Source organism: Aulostomus chinensis, chromosome 8 (assembly GCF_037954235.1).
Source record: "Aulostomus chinensis isolate RoL2024-O1b breed Wild chromosome 8, RoL_Achi_v1.0, whole genome shotgun sequence".
Classification (NCBI taxonomy): domain Eukaryota; kingdom Metazoa; phylum Chordata; class Actinopteri; order Syngnathiformes; family Aulostomidae; genus Aulostomus; species Aulostomus chinensis.
Genome location: NC_141327.1, coordinates 27,485,999 through 27,505,313, shown reverse-complemented (window position 1 = coordinate 27,505,313; position 19,315 = coordinate 27,485,999). Strand labels below are relative to the sequence as shown.

General features: G+C 47.3%; 5 protein-coding genes across 14 annotated transcripts in view; 2 read left to right on the top strand and 3 right to left on the bottom strand.

The window, feature by feature from the left end:
- Positions 1–1,935, bottom strand: part of esf1 (ESF1 nucleolar pre-rRNA processing protein) — an 8,933-nt gene extending 6,998 nt beyond the window's left edge. Inside the window, exon 1 of one of the 4 annotated variants that reach the window (XM_086212103.1) lies at positions 1,540–1,935. Coding sequence is in view for 1 of the 4 variants with exons in the window: in XM_086212102.1 (XP_086068228.1) it covers positions 301–343 (43 nt within the window). In the remaining 3 variants the exon portion in view is untranslated. Of the gene's footprint in view, positions 1–300; positions 741–832; positions 957–1,539 lie in introns of those variants that run through there. The other 3 variants (XM_086212105.1, XM_086212104.1, XM_086212102.1) reach the window with 3 other exon arrangements.
- Positions 1,607–12,877, top strand: ndufaf5 (NADH:ubiquinone oxidoreductase complex assembly factor 5). 5 transcript variants are annotated; one of them, XR_015117643.1, is made up of 13 exons: positions 1,607–1,981; positions 2,429–2,469; positions 2,779–2,842; positions 3,252–3,299; positions 3,380–3,469; positions 4,038–4,077; positions 4,267–4,520; positions 4,849–4,909; positions 5,211–5,294; positions 6,030–6,112; positions 6,598–6,723; positions 7,038–7,260; positions 12,548–12,877. XR_015117643.1 is itself a non-coding variant. In XM_086212111.1 (12 exons), the coding sequence occupies exons 1-11, from the start codon at positions 1,739–1,741 to the stop codon at positions 6,682–6,684; spliced, it is 1,095 nt and encodes a 364-aa protein (XP_086068237.1). In that variant the 5' UTR covers positions 1,607–1,738; the 3' UTR covers positions 6,685–6,723; positions 7,038–9,579. The 5 variants fall into 5 exon arrangements, 3 of the variants coding, with proteins under 3 accessions (XP_086068237.1, XP_086068236.1, XP_086068238.1); XR_015117642.1 differs by lacking the exon at positions 12,548–12,877 and adding an exon at positions 8,200–9,579; XM_086212111.1 differs by lacking the exon at positions 12,548–12,877 and having other exon boundaries at positions 7,038–9,579.
- On the bottom strand, positions 9,002–17,138 carry LOC147257892 (dynein regulatory complex subunit 4-like). 3 transcript variants are annotated; one of them, XM_086212107.1, is made up of 12 exons: positions 17,036–17,138; positions 16,524–16,614; positions 16,249–16,365; positions 13,293–13,490; positions 12,485–12,691; positions 12,351–12,405; positions 12,061–12,266; positions 11,472–11,639; positions 10,924–11,010; positions 10,638–10,847; positions 10,078–10,143; positions 9,002–9,996 (listed from the first exon to the last, which is right to left on the bottom strand). In XM_086212107.1, exons 2-12 carry the CDS (start codon positions 16,524–16,526, stop codon positions 9,862–9,864), a joined length of 1,452 nt encoding a protein of 483 aa, XP_086068233.1. In that variant the 5' UTR covers positions 16,527–16,614; positions 17,036–17,138; the 3' UTR covers positions 9,002–9,861. The 3 variants fall into 3 exon arrangements, with proteins under 3 accessions (XP_086068233.1, XP_086068232.1, XP_086068234.1); XM_086212106.1 differs by lacking the exon at positions 17,036–17,138 and having other exon boundaries at positions 16,524–16,882; XM_086212108.1 differs by lacking the exon at positions 17,036–17,138 and having other exon boundaries at positions 16,516–16,539.
- LOC147257890 (histone H2A-like) lies at positions 13,697–19,315 on the top strand. The gene is made up of 2 exons (XM_086212119.1): positions 13,697–14,095; positions 18,923–19,315. The coding sequence occupies exon 2, from the start codon at positions 18,932–18,934 to the stop codon at positions 19,310–19,312; it is 381 nt and encodes a 126-aa protein (XP_086068245.1). The 5' UTR covers positions 13,697–14,095; positions 18,923–18,931; the 3' UTR covers positions 19,313–19,315.
- LOC147257891 (histone H3-like) lies at positions 17,131–18,644 on the bottom strand. The gene has a single exon (XM_086212118.1). The coding sequence runs from the start codon at positions 18,635–18,637 to the stop codon at positions 18,227–18,229; it is 411 nt and encodes a 136-aa protein (XP_086068244.1). The 5' UTR covers positions 18,638–18,644; the 3' UTR covers positions 17,131–18,226.

Sequence of the window (19,315 nt, the reverse complement as noted above, 5' to 3'; positions counted from 1 at the left end):
TTCCAGGATGTTTTCCTACATAAACGCAACACCAACGGCTGTAACTTTTGAATTATCAACAATCCAGCAGCAGTCATCAGTGGACAGAAACATGTTTTTTTCTTTTTTAATCAGCTGACAACCATAAAGAGACGACTGCTGAGAAATGCAGAATCTGCTGTGAGGGACACCATGCTGAGACTGGAAGTGTTCTGGTTCTGTGCTGTCGAATCCTGATCTGAACAATTTAAGTGAATAGGGGTTTAAAACAAAACAAAAGAACATAATCAGGCCGTAAAACACCGCCATGCTGCTGGTCACCTGATCTTAGAAGGACGCTTTGGGCCGGGCTACTCTGAAGCATCAGGTCTCCGTTACACTCACGGTTAATAAACCCAACATGCTCAAGTAACACAGGTTAAACCGGTACCTGGGCCTTAACAACACGTCCAGGACTAAACTCTAATCTCGAGCGCCAGGGTTCCTAGTATGATCTTAAACTGACGTTAATCTAGATTATTTGCTCTCCTGTCTTTAAACAAGTTAGCGGTCCACCATCTTGCAGCAGGAACAAGACTCGGGACGAACAAAGGCTCGCTGAGACTCCCCGACGACAACAAGTTAAAGGTTTAACACAAGTCCCTCCTAAACTAGATTCTGTTCCCTGCGGGTCGGTTTCCGTGAGCCCAGCACCGCGGAGACATGTAAACAACACGTCTGAAACCGGGACCCACGCAGCTCCGGCGGGAGAACCGGGCAGCGCACGAACCTCAACAGTCGCGCGTGCGTTGTAACGTTTACCAACAGTCGTTTTTGACACGTTTCGACCGCGCTAATAACGACAAAACCTCACCGATACCGCAGTCCGCTCCTCTAGCCACACGTGTTTTCCCAGCATGCAAATCGTTCGTGACCCCGTCACGCCCCCCTCTTGCTACGGCCAGCGGGAAGATCCAAACAGAACAAAACGCGCGCCAAAAATATGAACCCGCTCCTGCAGCGAACCTGCGCCATCAAACCCCGATGCTACACATGAAACTGCTGAGTGCTGCTCGAACAAAAACGAGCTAAATGTCACTTCATTTCAATTAGAATGAACAAATTTGGATTAAATATTCTTAACAATATGAAATATGAATATTTTCAAAAAATTTCAGTTTAATTCATTCAAGTTAGAATGTATACATATATAACTGAAAAGGTATATATAACATATATAAATATCTATATAAAAATATGTGTATATGTGTGTGTATAAATATACATACACATACATATATACATTAACAAGCTTTGTCATCTCATGATTTCAAGATAAATTAACTTATTATTATTCAAACACATGAAAATGTAATTGCAGTTGCTTTCTTTCCCTGTCTTTTGAACTCGGTGGCTCAAATTCTGTTATTCTGACACAAGAAAGAACGTGTTCAAAAATATAGACTCCCCACATTGACTAAACAAATTATGTTTCATGGCCTTGAAATATTTAGTCGTCTTCATGGCCGCTCTAAGGCTCTGTAGATTTTTTTTTTTTTTAAAGATAAATAGTACTTTTACTATTTTAAGGGATCCAGCCGTGTGATCCAGTTCCAGGGTTTTACTGAGTCCAGGGGATCCAGTACCGGGTCTTCCAGCCTTCTTTCCCTCGAGGTCATTCAATGTGGAGGACCGGAAGTAGTCAGCTCAGATGTTGTACAACGCTCCAATGTTACTTGATTAGTTGATCTGTCCTCTGACTGGACGTCTCACCGCCGCTATGAGCAGCAGAGTTTGTCTGCGGGTACTGCAGACTGCCGGCCCTCCCCCTGCAGCACCCCGGAGCTGGAACCTGTCCCCCGAATGCAGACACCGAGCTGGGCTAAGGTGGGAAGCCCGCCGAGGACTCTCATCGTTGGGGAGAGGCTCCATGAATGTGTTCGACAGGAGCATGAAGAAGAGGCAGAAGAACTGGGCAGCGTCCCTGCAGGACAGCCGGCAGTACGACTACCTGAGGGACGAGGTGAGACCCCCCCCGGGCCACGTCCCAGTCGTCTCCCTCTCACCTCACCTCTACGCCGGCGAATGACGTCACCAGGTCACGCAAAAGAGCGAAATAGTATTCGCTGTGCAGTACTTGGGCATGAGTAGAAGTATCCGTTCAAAATTCTTCTTTGGTAAAAGTAGAGAATCTGCTGTTGACCCCTAGAGGTCACGTTAGCCTGACGCGTGTTCCAGTGGTTTAGCATCATCACCATCGTCATCATCACCATCATCATCATCATCATCATCATGTTTTGTAGGCCGTGGAGTAAAAATACGGTGTTTCTTTTGAAATGTTGGGTTGTGAAAGTACAAAGTTCCCTAAAATGCTAAGCCCTCCAGGACTCAGATTATACCCTGAGCTGATGATTCGCGTCGGTGCGCCGCTCACCCCGGATGTGACGTGTTCTCCTCTGCGTGGTTTCAGGTTGGCAGTCGCGTGGCTGACCGGGTCTATGACATTGCCAGGTGAGTCGGGGCTCCGCTGCAGTCGAGAGAGTCTGAGAATGACCCGTCGGTGTGGCAGCAACACGGAGGAGACCTTCCGACCTTCCGTCGTGACGGTCGACTCACGCGCTTCTTCATCCTTAAATATATTGAATGTTTATTTTTTTTAATGCATGAATTTATTTAAAATGGATACACGACATGCCTTGTACGTACAAATGTCAATCTTAACATCAAAAGTTGAACCCAAGACTATAGACGTAGGATGGGCTGCGCGTAAACGTGGGCGGGGCCGAGGTCTGACGCTGTCCCCTCTTCCCTGTCTCCCAGGACGTTTCCTCTGGCGCTGGACGTCGGCGGCGGACGAGGTCACATCGCAGAGCATCTGAGCAAGGTCACGATGAGCGTGTTCACATGCACACCAACAATCCCGCCATCAGACTTGAGCATCGCGTTACCGGATTATCGTGTCATCAGCACAGGCGGGGATTCTCCACAATTCCCTCAATTTTCATGGACGTAACGGCAGCAATGAACACAATTAATCTCCTTTAAATGTTTAGGAAATGAAAAAAAACGATGTTTGCGAGGTTTTTTTCTTCTTAAAAATGTACAAAAATGTAAATGTTTTGTATGCGTTTAAGCAGATCATATCAGCAGCAATCAGCAGCAGCAATCGACGGGCTCAACTGTAAAATTATACAATCAATTAAGCAAGAAATAAAACGTGCTCCTAAAAACCCAAGAGTACCAGAACCACATGATCACGCACGTCAACTTTGTTCATCCGCTGCTTTCTTCAGGAGGTGGTGGAGCGCCTGTTCCTCACCGACGTGTCCGAGGCGACGCTGGTGAGGAAACCGCACTTTATCGGACGTGTGGTTGGGATTTGACGCTTCCTTACTACTTTTTTTTTGTGTTTAATCTCCAGAAACAGAGGAAACCGACTGAGATCCCGACGCATGACGTTCTCGCCGACGAGGAGTTTCTACCTTTCCCTGACAACACCTTCGACCTGGTGGTGAGCAGCTTGAGGTGATTATGAGGCTCTCAGTCCTCCGGGGACCCAAGCGTCTCCCTCGGTTTGGCTGCTACGCGTGGAGATACGAGGTATAACAAACGGGGCGTCGATCCGGGTCACACCCCTGCTGCTGTTCTCACCGGGGTCGCCGACGAGTTCTCATGTTGAAGTTGCTGCGAGTTTTTAAGTTTTGTTCAGATCAGCCTGGGCTTTCAGCAGCAACCCTCGGTTAGATGTGATAGCAGCGTGGATGGCGGGGGAGATCCACGAGTCTGAGCCTGGTTTTCAAGTCCTACAAAAATAGTTTAAACAAAGAAAAAGACCGAGTGTGTCGAGCAAACATAGATTATGAAGACCCTAATTAGAAAACCAATGAGTGCCGTGTCAGCACGATTAACCAGTGACCAGCAGCCGTAAAAAACGGGGCGCCACGTCAGTTTAAAGTCAGAAAGACATCGGACAGACACACGTTTGAGCTAAAAAAAAACAAAAGGAAGATCAGACCCTGAAAACCCAACATTCCTCTGACGGTGAACTGATTTCTCTCGATGCTTCTCTCTCCTCTCAGTCTTCACTGGATCAACGACCTGCCCGGAGCCCTCAAACAGGTGAGACGACCACGCTGCAGCATCGTGAGGTTAATATTCCAACAACAACGAAGTCAGAGAATTTGCTCTTCTTCAGATTATTTTTGGCGTTTGTGAGCTGCATTCTGATGAGCTTCCACTAGAGGTCCCTGTTCCCTCCAGCCAGTTCTTTACACTCACGATTTACTTGCCAGTTCTTTTTCTTTTCAGCTGATTTCCACCCGCTCTGGTCAGTCAAGGTCAGGTTAAACCCCACTGTGCCTCAGATCCTTCAGGTGCTGAAGCCCGACGGCGTGTTCATCGGGGCGATGGTGGGCGGGGAGACGCTGTACGAGCTGCGGTGTTCTCTCCAGCTGGCAGAGACAGAGAGGGAGGGAGGATTCTCCCCTCATATCTCCCCCTACACCGCTGTCACCGACCTGGGCAACCTGCTGGGCCAGGCCGGCTTCAACATGCTGACAGTGGTGAGAACGGGGAGGGGTCACCGGGTCAGCTCAGACTCAAAACAACATGCCCACAGTCAGATGTCAGGTTGTCACGACAGAATTCGGAGTCGTGAACTCGGACCGTCCAGTTTAAGTCAAAGCCAAAAACGACCTTTGCTAAATACGCTGTTATTAACACGGTCTGCACATCAGGAGCTTCGTCACGATACAACGTCACTCTGATTTGGTGGAGCGGGTCATACATGCTGGCTGTGACGAGGGTATTGTGGAGAAGCTCTCGGACCTGCCGGTGGCGTGGCTCCAAACCCAACGGGTCCAATCAGGTGTCTCTCTCTCTCTTTTTCAGGACACTGATGAAGTTCAGGTTCATTATCCAGGAATCACTGAGGTCATGACGGATTTACAAGGTATAAAAACGCTGGCAACGCGACGGGAATGACGAGAAGCACTGAGCGAAAAGAACAAAACAGAAGAGGTGTTCGTCCCGTCAGGGACGTAGCTTCATTATTTAACTTAAAAAGATAAAACATTTCTCAGCTTATTGGCAGTCGGCTGCGGCTACAGGCGTTAGCACAACTGCTAATTCTTGCCACCAGGGCTGTTATTTTACTTTGCTCACTGGGTTTATTTGCACAAGTCCAGTTTCTCCGTGGTAGTGTGACTACCAGACCGATTTATTCCACATCCTGTCCAACACTTCTTTTGCAGGCATGGGCGAGAGTAACTGTGCTTGGAATCGGAGGTCAATGTTGCACCGAGACACCATATTAGCAGCAGCGGCTATTTACAAAGGTACGCTGGATTTTAAAATGGTTCCCAAAAAGAAGCAAACACAGTCCAAAGCGTCATTTCCCCTCCAAAAACAACAGTTGTAAACGGGAAGCTGCGGAGCCTCTTCAAAAATGCCCTAATATTTATATTACTATTACTACTATTATTATATTTACTAGATGCTCATCTACAGTAGGAAGTGTTTTGGGGGGGGGTGCCACTGAAAACATTTCAGTGTTGAGAAACCAGTTGTTACTTCTGCTTTCTTTGCTCTCATTCCTCCCACTGATGGGTTTTTTCTTTTTTTAATCTGATTCTTGGGGGGGGGGGGGGGGGGGGTTTGTCCTCGGTCCTCCTGAACACTTTAGTCAGTCTTTCCTGGTTTGTGGCTACCAAACCATCACAGGAGTGGAGGGTTTGCATGAGGCGATGCTTTGAGGAAGTGAAAGATGAGCTATAGCCACCATCAGTCACCTTGGAGGGTGAAGCCAAACAGGACCCTCCTCCCCTTCGCACCTGGGGTGAATAAGCCCCGCCCAACTCTTAGGGGAACGAGTTCCCCTGACGCAACCAAGGAGGCAAAGAAGTGTTCCTCACCCCTGCGTTGGTATCAGTTTCTGCAATGTCGCGGTTTGGTTTTCTACCCGTGTCGCTGCCCACACGTGTCTTTTCGTTCGTGATCACGCAAATAAAAATGACATCACAGCTGAAATTCGCTCCTTGATTAAATCTGGTTTCTGTTTGTCGCTGTTTCAGAGATGTACGGTAACGAGGACGGGTCCATCCCTGCCACCTTTGAGATCCTCTACATGATAGGGTGGAAACCTCACGAGTCCCAGGTGGGATGGAGCGCCACTGTCCCGTAAAGCGCCTCGGCGCTGATGTAGTTTTGTAGTCCAACGGGAAATTAAGCGTAGGATTGTTCTGTTGGGTTTCACATGCTTGCATCAGATGATCGGCTCTGTGGTGAACAGAAGTTGAGACTTCCAGGTTTTGTTCGTTAAAATCATCATCACCCATGTTTGCAGCAGTTAGCAGTGCAAAGCTAACGTTAGCCTGTGACGGAACTACGACACGGTCACAACTGAGCGTCGAGCTTCTTCTGTTTTCACCCTGATGACCTTCAATGTCCCTGACAACCTCAGAAGGCTCCCGTAGACTCTCCTTGGCAACACACTTTTATATTTTTAAAGACAAACACTTTAAAGTTCTGGAGTGTCTGTGTTTTGTTTTGTTTTTCAGATTCAAGATCAAAATTCCAACTTTTTTTAAACGATTAAGTCTTCTTAATTAACCCCTCCGTGGTTTTTGTTTTCTTCGTCAGGCCAAACCAGCGCAGCGAGGCTCGGCCACCGTGTCGTTTGGAGATTTATCCAAGATCAGCCAGCCAACCAGCACAGAGAAGACATGAAACCGACTGAGCCAGTCAACGACTGACAGGCCGGAAAGTGTAAATATTAGATTTTATTTAAAAAAAAGAAGAAGTGTGTTTTGTCACCAGGTTCAGTGTAGACCACGAGTTGTAAAGTTGTTCTCTGGAATAAAGTTGAGCAGTGACAACAGAGTTGTGAAAGAATCTCATTTCTTTTGGCAGGTTAGGACCGATAGGACAAGGCTTGTGTTTAACATTTGTTATGAAAAAAACAATTTAAAGCCAAGAGATATTTCTCTCTCTCTCTCTGCAATTTCCCTGGCGGAACGTCCAAAAGGGATTAATAAAGTTGTCTGTCTGTCTGTCTGTCTCTCTCTCTCACACTCTCAAAGAGGAAACGGTTTTGCCAGTTCAACTTCCAACTTTAGCAACAGTCCCGCCTTTGACGCAGCATCACTGTGGGCATGTTCCACTTCTGGCCACCATGATCATCTTAGTCATCACAAGTTCCCCTCAGAAAAAACACAAGACCAGAGAGAGAGACCTGAGAGCGGTGGGCTGCAGAGATGTTGCTCTGTTTTCTCCTTGTTGGATTTCTCCATCGCAGCGACGCTGGTGAGAAAATCCAGTTGGTGAAATCTTTTTTTTATTTTGTCTCATTTAGCGAGGTTTGGTTTTAGTTTTGGCAAAATTTCATTTCGGTCGCAGTTTTTCAGTGTTCACTTCCTCTCTATTAAACCAAGAGTAAAGGTCGACACGTTCACAAATCTAGTTTTAATATTTCTTTCAGTTTATGATCTTTTTTTTCTTTTTTCTTTTCCTCTCACTAAAACAAATATGGAGCAATGTAGGTTATGAGAATGAGGAAGTCTCTTTTTTTTTTTAAATTGTTCATGTGTCCCAAGTGGACACATTCAAGATTGGCACAGGACCCTAAAGTTTTACTTTCATTTAGGACCTGGAGATTCCCATTAAAACCTGCTTGGTGATTTCATGTGAAATTCCCGTTTAATTCATTTGTACCCAGGGTTCACACACATTTCTGTCCATACATGTCCACACCTTAGAGGCAGTTTGATGAGCACGCACCCTGTGTGCACATTCGATCCTAACATGCATCCATGCAGAACTCAAGCTTATTTACTCCACTAGAATGAAAAGCATGTGGTTTGATACATAACATGAAGTCAAGTAAATTCACGTGAACCAACACTTTTAATCCAACCCTCCTCCATGAGTGGAAATTGCTATTTTTAATGTTCTTGACATCTCTGGATTTCGTTCTAACGACGTGCGCCCCCTAGTGAAGCTCGTTTCCCGGTGAGTAATCGGCCGTGCACGTACACGCCAGGGAGACACGTTCACCGACCATTTCTGCTGAGGAGAAGCTGGACAAAACTCGAAGTGACCAACAACAGATTTTCCTCTTAATTTCTCAGGAAACCCAGCGGCCCTTTGAGGGGTCGAGTATCAGTTTACTATGAAGCAAAGAATCCAGTCACCTACAGGACAGAAACTGATTCCCTCCCTGATCGCTGCCATTTTACTTTGCAGGGAATCATAAGGTGTCGGCGCAGACTGGCGCCACAGTTACGCTGCCCTGCCCTCACACGACGGTGAATGTGTCATGGAGCCGTTACCTAAACGGTCAAAAGGTGACTCTTGTCGTCATTCTCAATGGTCAGGAACGCAACAAAATGAATCGCTTCGGTTCTACGGCGAGTAACTCTCTGGTCATAGTGAATGTTCGGAGCGCCGATGCTGGGATGTATTTCTGCAATGAAAAACAAGTGTATCTGGAGGTGAACGCTGAACCCCACACGGTGGTTCACGGTGCTCTGCCGGCAGGCACAAGTAAAGACACCGCCGGGACCAACGATGGATTCGGCTCTGAAGGAGGCCTGAGCAACCAGCCGCTGTCTGACATTTGGAAAGTGGTGGTCGGCGTCGTCACTGGCGTTGTTCTGGTGACTTTGGCCGTCATAACTCTGAGATTCTGCTCAAAAAAGAGACCAGAGAGAAACTCTGACATGGACCCAAGCCTTAGGGAGCCGGTTTATGAGGAGATCAAGGACGGCGGTCAGCAGCAGAGGAGGAAATGCGATGTGGGAAGTCCGTACTACAGGACGAGCGCGACGGAAACACTGAGCACCGCCACGCCAACGGGTGATAACATGTACGCCACCGTGAACAAGCCCAGAACTGAACGACAGCAGAACGACGAGTGTGTGTATTCACTCGCCCAACATCCCTCACCAACCACAGTGGCATGAAGAGTCCAGGATTAAATGTGGCGATAAAAAGCTCAATAATCAATAAAATGAACAGTTTGATTAGAAATATGTATACCAAGAAATAGAACAATAAACCATTTCATTATCTGAACAATGAGACATTTTTACAACCAATAATCCTCTCAGATTGTATTATTTTTCTGCTGTATTGTTTTGTTTTTTTTAAAACAAACGTAATTCCGACCCTGATCTCAGAATTAGAACTGAAGTAACAGTAAAAGTAAACAACCTTTGCGTATTTATTTTTATGGTAACCTGCACATTTATTTGATAATTGAAGACTGTATTAAATCATTTCGATAAAGGAAGTTTTATCCTCCATGCAAAACGTTCAAAAACGGACACCGCTAATTTAGCATTTAGCTTAGCATGTAATAAAAGTCTTGGGGGAAACAACAACGGAAAAAGCGTCAGTCCTCCTTTTAAAGTTGTCGACTGATCATTTGTCCTCTTCCTTGTGCTTTGCTTGTTGTTACTACTTGCATTCTGGAGTCTGCTGCCTGTTTTCTGGCTCTGAGGATGATGGCGAGGAGGGACTTTCCCTAAATGTTCCTTAACGCTTCAGTTACTGAGCTGCAAGCAGATTCTGTCAAACTGTTATCGTAAAAACAAAAACGTCATGAATAAATGTCCTCGTTTATGCTGGTAACATCCTAAAGTGTCAGTGTGGTTCTACTGAGTGGTACAAACGTTCTCTCTTCAGCATTGCATCAGTTTGTTTGTGCCACTGGCAGCTTGAAAAACCTCCGTCAAACATTGCAGACCAGGTTTTAGCTGGAATTCTCTCAAATATTTCCAGGAAATGAAAGCAACATGAGCCACTTAGTTGATCCTGAAGTTCTCTAGCTTCACTCCTGATCTATCCAGACCTGTCCAGGTGGAACCAGGTGACTGGGAAGCAGGTACCTGGAGGGGGAGGAGTTCAGTGTGTGGAGGCAGGTCCAGCAGGTCTCTGTCCACTCAAGATGACCTCGGCAGGACTGAAGGGGAAGTCGCGCGGCGGGACACCCAACACATTCAACCTGTCTTTGCAGGTCTGCAGCAGGTCGTCATAATCCTGTAGATGGCAGATTAATTTCACCACCACAAAAGTTGAGAGGAGGAACAAAACTGTAACATGGAGGGTGAGTCAGTTGACCTGACAGTCGCGGGCCAACTCATCCCGTAAAGTCCTGATGGTGACGTTTTTAGACTCCAGTATTTCCTATGAGTGGACAGGAAAAAAGCACAAAGAAAGCAGAGTCCGGGAGTTTAGTTCTTGGGGATTCAAAATGTTTCAATAACTCTTCATCTCCAATGCGTACAAATCTTTTTATGCAGAGTTTTGTCTCAATTGAACGGACAACTGAGGAGGAGGAGTAGGTTTTCCACGTGGCACTTGAGAGTCTGCCACTCAGACACAGGAGTCTCTCAAAGCCTCTTGGAGTCACAGTTTTAATGCTTTTGCATAAAGCCTTATGAAAGCAGAAAAGGGCGTGGCTTACAACACCAGATTCAGCTCACATCAGGGAATACATGAATTTCATGTCCCAAGTCGTGCAGGAGGGTTCAGTCTTCCCAAAAGGGATGTGGTCCGTGAGTTTCATGTCAATCTGTCAATCAGACGTGTTGCTCTGAGAGACACTGGGACCACAAGACAGCTGGTGAACGCTGACGTGATCTCACGTTTGGACACAGAGGGTGAATGAACAATCCTACCTCGAGCTGCATCGCCGCGGCGCCGCCTGCCGTCTGGTCTACGTTGCAGGTAGAGAGCGTGGCGCAGAGCTGAGCCTCCTTCTTCTCCAGTGTTTCAGTCAGAGTCGCCAGCTTCCTCTCCAGCAGAAGCTCCTTCAGCCCACATCGCTGCTGCACATCCAGAATGGCCTCCGTCTGCTTCTTCAACAGCTCGTCACGCTCCCGCTCTACCTGCCGCTCAAAGGAACAATGATGTCAACACCCGGCAGGTGGCGTCCTGCTCTAGCAGCCACACCGGCGAGTTTACCTTTTCAAACGCCTGCAGCAGCATCTCGTGCTCGAATGTCTGATCTCTCAGCTGCTGCTCCAAAAGCTTCACCCTTGCTGCGCTCGCCTGTCAGACAGAAACTATTCAGTTTGAAGAGGCAGCGCACATCAATGCACATTTACAATCTGATATAAATCTGCCGGATTCAGCCACCAGGCCATCCTTGGCAGGCGGATGTCAACAATAACAACAAAGTCATCGTTAATTCATGGTGCAAAAAAAATCTAAGAGGCCTCAACCTGAAACCCAAGACACACACACGTCATTTCTTGCAAATGTAAGTCAAGTATCTCACTGTTAGGGTCAAAATTCACTGAGCATCATAAAGATGAAGGACACCCATTAAAAGTTGTCACGAGGACGCTTGCAACATGTGAAACCTCGCAAGGAAATACATGTTACACACTGTGAATTACATTCGTGTGTATCTCGGGTTATCAGGTGTCATCTAGACGATTGTCAACACTGGCCAACAGTCTTCATGTCTGACATCTTTGCAGTCACGATGTAGAGGAAGTGAACCGCACTGCTCGCTTGGCCTTGTTGCGCTCGTGTTCCTCCAGCTGTTTGCGAAGCTCTGGCAGCTTCAGCTCAGCGTCCCGCAGAGACTCTCGCAGACGTTGGTTCTGCTGCTGAGCAGCTGACAGCTCTCGGTCTGTTCGCGCCTGCTGCTTCTTCACCTCTCCAAGTTCTTCCTACAACAGCAAAGAACAAGGAAAAATAGGAGGTCAAACTCAAAAGTATCATCATTCAAAACTAGCATGATAACTTAAAGGGAAAGAGTCTTCTTGTCCTCCCTGGAGCCAGACAAGTAAACAGGGACTCTTCTCTCCTCTGTGGTTCATGTGAGAGCTCAGTCCTATGCTAGTTAGCTTAGCACAATTACTGATTGTGTGTGTGTGTCTGTGTGTGTGTGTGTGTGTGGGGGGGGGGGTTCTGGGGCGTGGCTCTGAGGTTGATGATCAGTAAATATTAACGTTAGTACATTCTTACATATTAAAGAGACGTGGACTGATTGACACGTGTTTTCATTGGTTGAACGTTGACCTGTGACCTCTCAGCGGTCCCGCAGGTGGATTTTCCTTCACTGTCATGGATCTGTGGCGAGTCTCGTACCTTCAGCACCTTCTGGTCCGCCAGCAGTTTGCTCTGAGTAGTAGAATAGTACTCCTCAGCACCTCTGAAAGCTCTGCTGTGCTCCTCAATAAGCGTCTCTGTGCGTCGTTTCATTCGGTCTTCAATCATGCTGATCTCAGCTTGTGTCTTTTTCTTTTCTGCCTCCCTCATTGACTCCATTTTCTTATGAAATTTCACCTCCAGTTCTGTTTGAAGCGTGACAGGAGAAAATGTTTTACAGTTTCTGAAAACAGCTTTGTGGCTCAGAGATGTATATTAGGTTTATTCACCTCGGATCCTTCTGTCGTACTTGTTCGTCAGTTCCATTAACTCCACCTGGTGTTTCTGTTGAGAATCACAAGCCGACATGTTTGTGCCGAGTCCTCGTTAAAACACAACAGCTGACTAACGGAAATCGACTCACCAACTTCAGCTCCTTGATGCAGTTTTGGTTGTGAAACCCTTTCTCTCGCACGTCTGACTGCAGGTGGTGCGTTTGTCGCCGAAGCCCCATCTCCGCTTCTGTCTGCTGCTTCTGGATCAGGGAGGTGGCAACGAAGCCGTTGGTCTTCAGCTCAGAGACGGCGGTGTGGTGTTCAGACAGGACGTGCCGCAGCTTCTGCTTGTACACCTAGAAATCCAAACCAGTGTTCAACTTTAACCTCTCGCCCCGACTGAAAACCTCCTCCTAACATAAATCGATTCAAACGAATAATCATTAAAACTGTGTAAATGACATAAGTGTCCATCAGGGACAAAAATCTCTAAATTGTGATTTTTTTTTTTTTGTAAAATAAATAATAAACCACTTTATTGTACATATTATTTAAAACTGTCGAGAGTAAAATGTTTGGATGAACCAAACCTGCTACCAACTGCTGTTTTTAACACTCAAAACTGCTCAAAATTCACAAGTATGCTAATCACTGATGTATTTTATGCCGTTTGCAATAAACAAAACTTAATAATGTCGTAAGCTTGTTTGTCCTTTTATTTTCATTGATTATTTCAGCAAAACTTTCCAAAATTGGCTGGTTCAGAGTCTTCAATATCAGGATTTGCTGTTTTTTTTTTTTGTCAAGTAATAGTTTCTAAACATTTGGATGGTAGAAGAATTTTTTGATTGTGTCACAATGGGTTCTGGGATGTTGTGACAAACAGTTTGTGGTGTGAGAGAGCGCGTGTGTGTGTGAGAGAGCGTGTGTGTGTGTGTGTGTGTGTGTGTGTCTCACAGAGATCTCCAAGCAGTGGCGCTCTTCAGCCTCCTCTCTCTCCCTGCATCGGTTCCTCAGCTCGGCCTTCGTCTCCTCCAGGTTCCTCTTGCAGATTTCCCAGAAGGCCTGGATCTTGTCTCTCTCCAGCTGGAAGAAGCTCCTCTCCTCACGCTCCCTGTCCAGCTCCTCCCTCAGACGGATGATGTGCTCCTCCAGCTGCAGGACACACACGTCCAGCCAGTTAGAGAGACAGCTTGGCTGGACACAGCTGAAAAACTGAATGCAACTTTTTTGACTGGGGGGTTGAGGAAGGTGGTGACAGTCATTTATTTGTTTGTTGTGTGTGGTCAATTCACCTTGTGGCCAGTGGGTGGCAGTCTTGTATTGTGGGCTGTGCAAATGCATTTATACAGGTGGGATAATCAGGCCAGGTGTGTGAAAGCCAGAGGCAGTTTTTGACCGCGTGGAAGGCGTGGAGGTCGAGCAGCAGTGTATATGTACAAGTACAAGCTACCTAACTGCAGGAATTGGCAAGTATCATGTATCTGGACGTAGAGAAACTCAAGGAGCATGCAAGCAGTAAATTATGAAGCAAGAGGGCAAAATTGGTCAAAAACTTGCTTCCATGAACTTTGAAACCATCGTCACGCACTGCCTGAGCGTGAACGAACCACTTCTGAATGCTGGAGCCGCGGTGCGGGACGAGTGCTGCCGAGGCGATGGACGCAGACCGCGGAGCCGAGCAGGGATCCAGTGCGGCGGCGGACGTGGATTCATTGGACCGGGGGACACACAGATGATGACTGACTCTTCCTCATGAGGTACGAGTAGCGCTCCACAGTAAGTAATGGCCGTTCGACTCTGTGCGCACACATTTTTGAGCGTGGATCCAAGCTTGGTAGCTGAACAGAACAAACTGAATGTGACTTGGCTCGCGTCTCCGGGTTCGTCTGGACCCGTTGCTACGGCAAACGTGAAACTGCGATACTTTGCTGGACTGGTCCACTGAGGCTGCTGCTCATGCTGTCTGACACTGTTTTCAAAGCGTGATGTCAAGTTAACCAGCTTTGTGAAAAAAATTGAAAGGTTCAGTTGAACAAAGCAAGTAATCTAAAGAAAATTGTAGGAGAGTTGACGACAGAAAATGATTGTGATCCTGAGGCAAAGTGCACTTTTACAAGGTTTGTTTATTTGTGGGATGAAGTTAAATCATTGCATAATTAATTTGCCAATTTCCCCACTGAGGGAGGAATACAGGTTTATCTTCTCTGATTCATGGGTTTACTGAATGGTGACGAACTTGAGAGACAACAAACATGGTTCAAAGCAAAAACGATGATAATGACTTAATTAATGATTGTGGTTGACACACTCAACCAAAAAAAATGGTGATAAATGGGTCGTCACAAGTTGAAAACAATGAAAGTGAGGTCATCGATGACATTCACCCTGAAGACAGTGTGTCAAATGTTGCCAGTGAACATTCCAGCGGACGCAGCGCTGGCAGCAGGAAAAGTAGTTCAACAGCACCGTCACATTGAAGCAGAAGCTGAGGGGGCAGCGCTCGTTGCCTGTGCAGGAGCTCTGAAGGGGCAGCAGAGGAGTGGGAAATGAGGGAGAAGAAGGGAGCAGCTCAAGCTACAAGCTCAAATAGCTGCAACAACTGCTAAACTGGCAGCAGCAAGAGTGTATCCAAAGTATCTGATGGCATGAATTCCTATCTGGAAAGGAAAGGCCAACAGCATTCAACTTCCAGATCTCTCAACCCCATGGCAAAGGAGTATGAACCTCTCTGGGGAAGCTTGTTAAGGCACAAAAAACCAGTCAACAGTAACGCAAAATATTCCATTTTCAAGTGCTGCACGTCCTAAGGAGACAAAGAAACTGCTTAAATGAAACCAACTCAGGAGGCTCATGTCTATATGCTACCATGACATGGCACAATGCGCACTCTCTCTTCCTCATGTGCAACCATCAGTGGATTTCACACAACCGAGGCAACGGCAACCTGAGGAGGAAGCATTGGAGGCATCCACAACGGAATGCAGAGACAAAATGAGATTACAGCAGCGCTCAATGTCTCCACCAGCGAGAGACATCCCAGTGTTTGGTGGGAATCCTCTTGAATACGGAGCTTTCATAGGAGCATTTGTGCATGGGGTTGAGGACAGAGCCAGCAAAGCTGACGGCTCGTATTTTCTGGAGCAGTTCACGAGGAGGCAGCCAAGAGAGCTCGTACGCACTTGTCAGCATGTGGTACCTGAACGTGGCCATGCGCTGGCAGAGGAGCTTCTGCTTGGACGTTTTGGAAATGAATTTCAGATCACAGCTGCTTCTACTGAAACGGATCTGGCTTGGCCTCCAGTTGAGTCTGAGGATGTGAAGGCATTACAGGCCTACTCTTGGTTCTTGTGAGGTTGCAGTAACATAATGGAAGAACTTGAATGCATGACCCAGCTGGACACACTGACCACCATGACAACGGTCATGTCAAAACTGACGTTCAAGTAGAGAGAGAGATGGAGGACCGCTGCTGCACATGATCTATCGGTGAAGTGCAAACGCCAGGCACGGTTCACAGATCGTTTTTGGTGATATTCAGGGTTCCTCGTTTGTGAAAACCGGTGCGAGGAATGTTACTAAGACTGCACAGGAAGGATGGAAAGGGAGTAGCTTTGCCACAACAATAAAGCCTGCTGATAATGTGGATGGAACGGGCGCTAATGGTAATGCCCCAAGGAAACAAAGTGACTGAGAAGCATCATCTCACTGTTTGTATGTACTGTATATGCAGTAGATGGAGCAGAATCAGGGATATATGTACATAAATGAGTCAAGTGGCGTTTATTACGGAATATTACAACACTTAAATTAGGGCAACAGGGCACAGTAGCCACGGCACAAGCACAGTCAACCACTTCACACTGCCACAGTCTGAGGGTGGAGTTAGCTTTGTTAGCACAGCAGCTCTGACCTGATCCTTGGACATCTCCTCCGTAGAAAGTCCATCCACCACTGCAGACGACGTCTCCTTCCCGGCTTTCTTACTTTTACCCAAAGTCTTCTTTGCCTTAGTTTTAGTCTTGGGTGGCTGGACAGAAAATGAACATTTAGAACAACTTAACACCGACTACTGCCGTGGTCATCCAAAGCTTGCATGCGGAGGATGCTAAGCTATCGCAAACACAGGCTAACCGGAGTCCACAGCGTCGTCAGAACAAGAGACAACAAAAGAACTCACTCACTCACCATGGTGAAATATCCAAGATCCAAAATTTAACACTGTGGAATTGAGGAAAGGGACTCGGAACTCGGCATGGACCGTGAGGGAAGCTCTCAGCTAAAGTAAAACAATAGGCGCTGTCATGGCAACACCGTCACATGATCGCCCGAAATACCCGGATATTAAAATTGTACCTTTATTGAAAAAGTGGGGGAAAAAGTGGGAAACACCGTGGTAGAAGTAAAGTACTACAAATATTAATAATAAAGACGATGATAAGAATAATAATGAATGAATAATGAATTTAACTGCTTAGTGGCGCGAAGATAATAGCCAATCATTAATAAACGTAAAAAACAGAAAATTATGAAATTATTGTTATTTAACTCTGTACAAACCACGATTATGAGTTCAGGGCAATTATATCGAGACTAAATGAATGTCTGCAATATAGAAAATGTAAATATTCACGTTCTCTAGTGTTTGAAGTTGAAGAGCAGAGTGTAAAATTAAATGACTGCTACACAAACCAACATACCAAATTCCGCCATAGCCGAAGGACATGAGCCAGAGATTCCTTCAGCCATTGTCGCCTTGTGGCAAATCCACTCCCGACTTGCGTTGACATGGAGTTTAATCAGAGGATTTCTCACTGTATAACACAACATTGCTATGGTCTGAGGATGTAGATTGAAGGGAGGAAGTTTGGGGCTCGTCCCCAGTCAGAAATACACAACCCTTCACTGTTTAGATCCACATATTTACAAATGATAACAAAATGTAGGAGTGAAAAAAAATGTGAAATTAGACTGCAGTGTCCATCGTCTTCACACACACAAAAAAATCCTTTTTTTTTTTTCATAGAAGTTGGAAGAAAGTGAAATTTCTTATCAGGTAAACCAGTTAATGTTGGGTCACACACGGAAAGCCTTCAGTTGGATGTCTGACGTCACGATAGTGAAGCTGCGTCGGTTCGTTGTGCCAGTCAATACTGTCAGTGCTCTACAGCGACATCTGCTGAAAAAGCACAGTGCAGTTCCAGTAAAACCCCCCAGTTTGGATACAATTACGGCAAATCTTGTATATCCGTCGAAATAAATTTTAGACTTTATAAAAATTGTGATAGCACCCAAATCAACTTTCCTACACTGAAGTATTGACTTCTGTTGTTGCTGGTTGCATAAACACAAGTCACAGCCATGATGATGGTGATGATGATGACAGCATCTTCATCAAATGACTTCCTGTTTTCAGGGAGTTTTTCCTTCCGTCCTGAGTTGGACTCGATCTCAAACAGTTCCCTTCCTTCACTCAGGACAACGTGGAGGAATGAAATGTTGTGATTTGGCTTCAAGAAGGAAAAGTTTGAACAGCAAAGTCTCCAGTGAAGATGTGACGTCACTGTTTCCTGAACGTGTGGCACTATTGTGTTGAGTAAAGTGTGCCTTGCCTCCACGAGAGTGAGCTCTAGTGTTGGACGTGGCGTGTCGCAGTCGAGTGACGGACGTGGAGACAAAGATTCTTTTGTAGTTGTTGAGTGTGTTTGGAATGAATTTGAGAAGATTTCGTCAGCGGTTTTATTGGAATGAGGAGATGTGAGCAGGCTGAGGTGAATGACGTGAGAATTTTGTTCCGCTATGAGCGAATCAGCAGGGAAGGAGCGAGGCTCTTGTGGAGGTTAGGGGGCTCTGAAAAGAGCCGTTGGGGTTGTTGGTAAAGGGGGGTGAGGTTAAGCTCTCTCCCCGCGGATGCGGCGGGCCAGCTGGATGTCTTTGGGCATGATGGTGACCCTCTTGGCGTGGATGGCGCAGAGGTTGGTGTCCTCGAAGAGGCCGACCAGGTAGGCCTCGCTGGACTCCTGCAGAGCCATGACGGCGGAGCTCTGGAAGCGCAGGTCGGTCTTGAAGTCCTGAGCGATTTCTCTCACCAGGCGCTGGAAGGGCAGCTTACGGATCAGCAGCTCGGTGGACTTCTGGTAGCGTCGGATCTCCCTCAGAGCGACGGTACCGGGCCTGTAACGGTGAGGCTTCTTGACGCCGCCGGTGGCCGGGGCGCTCTTACGCGCAGCCTTGGTGGCGAGCTGCTTCCTCGGGGCTTTGCCTCCGGTGGACTTGCGAGCGGTCTGCTTGGTTCGGGCCATTGTTTCTCTGAACAGAGGGAAGTGATAGCACCGGCGGAGACGCGCCGCTCTTAAACCGTCGAGGGGCTGCGTCCCCGTGACGCCGCAGCAGAACTCCGGCTCCTGGTTGGTGGAGCCGCTCAGCACCGCCCAGAAGAGCGGAGCCACCGCCCGAGCCTCCGCTGCCTGTTGGCGGTGGAGACTTTTCAAAATGTCCGCCCAAAAGTGAGGGCGGGGCGCGCGCTTTGTCGATATAAACCCGGGCGTCTCTCTTCAGAGTGAAAACTTTTCCTCTTGTTCTCACAGATATTGACCATGAGCGGCCGAGGCAAATCCGCAAAATCCCGAGCAAAGGCGAGGACCCGCTCGTCTCGAGCTGGGCTGCAGTTCCCCGTCGGCCGCGTCCACAGGCTGCTGCGTAAAGGCAACTACGCGGAGCGCGTCGGTGCCGGCGCCCCCGTCTACCTGGCCGCGGTGCTGGAGTACCTGACAGCTGAGATCCTGGAGCTCGCTGGAAACGCTGCCCGCGACAACAAGAAGACCAGGATCATCCCCCGACATCTGCAGCTGGCGGTCCGCAACGACGAGGAGCTCAACAAGCTGCTGGGTGGCGTCACCATCGCTCAGGGCGGCGTGCTGCCCAACATCCAGGCCGTTCTGCTGCCCAAGAAGGCAGACAGACCCCCCAAGAAGTGAGCC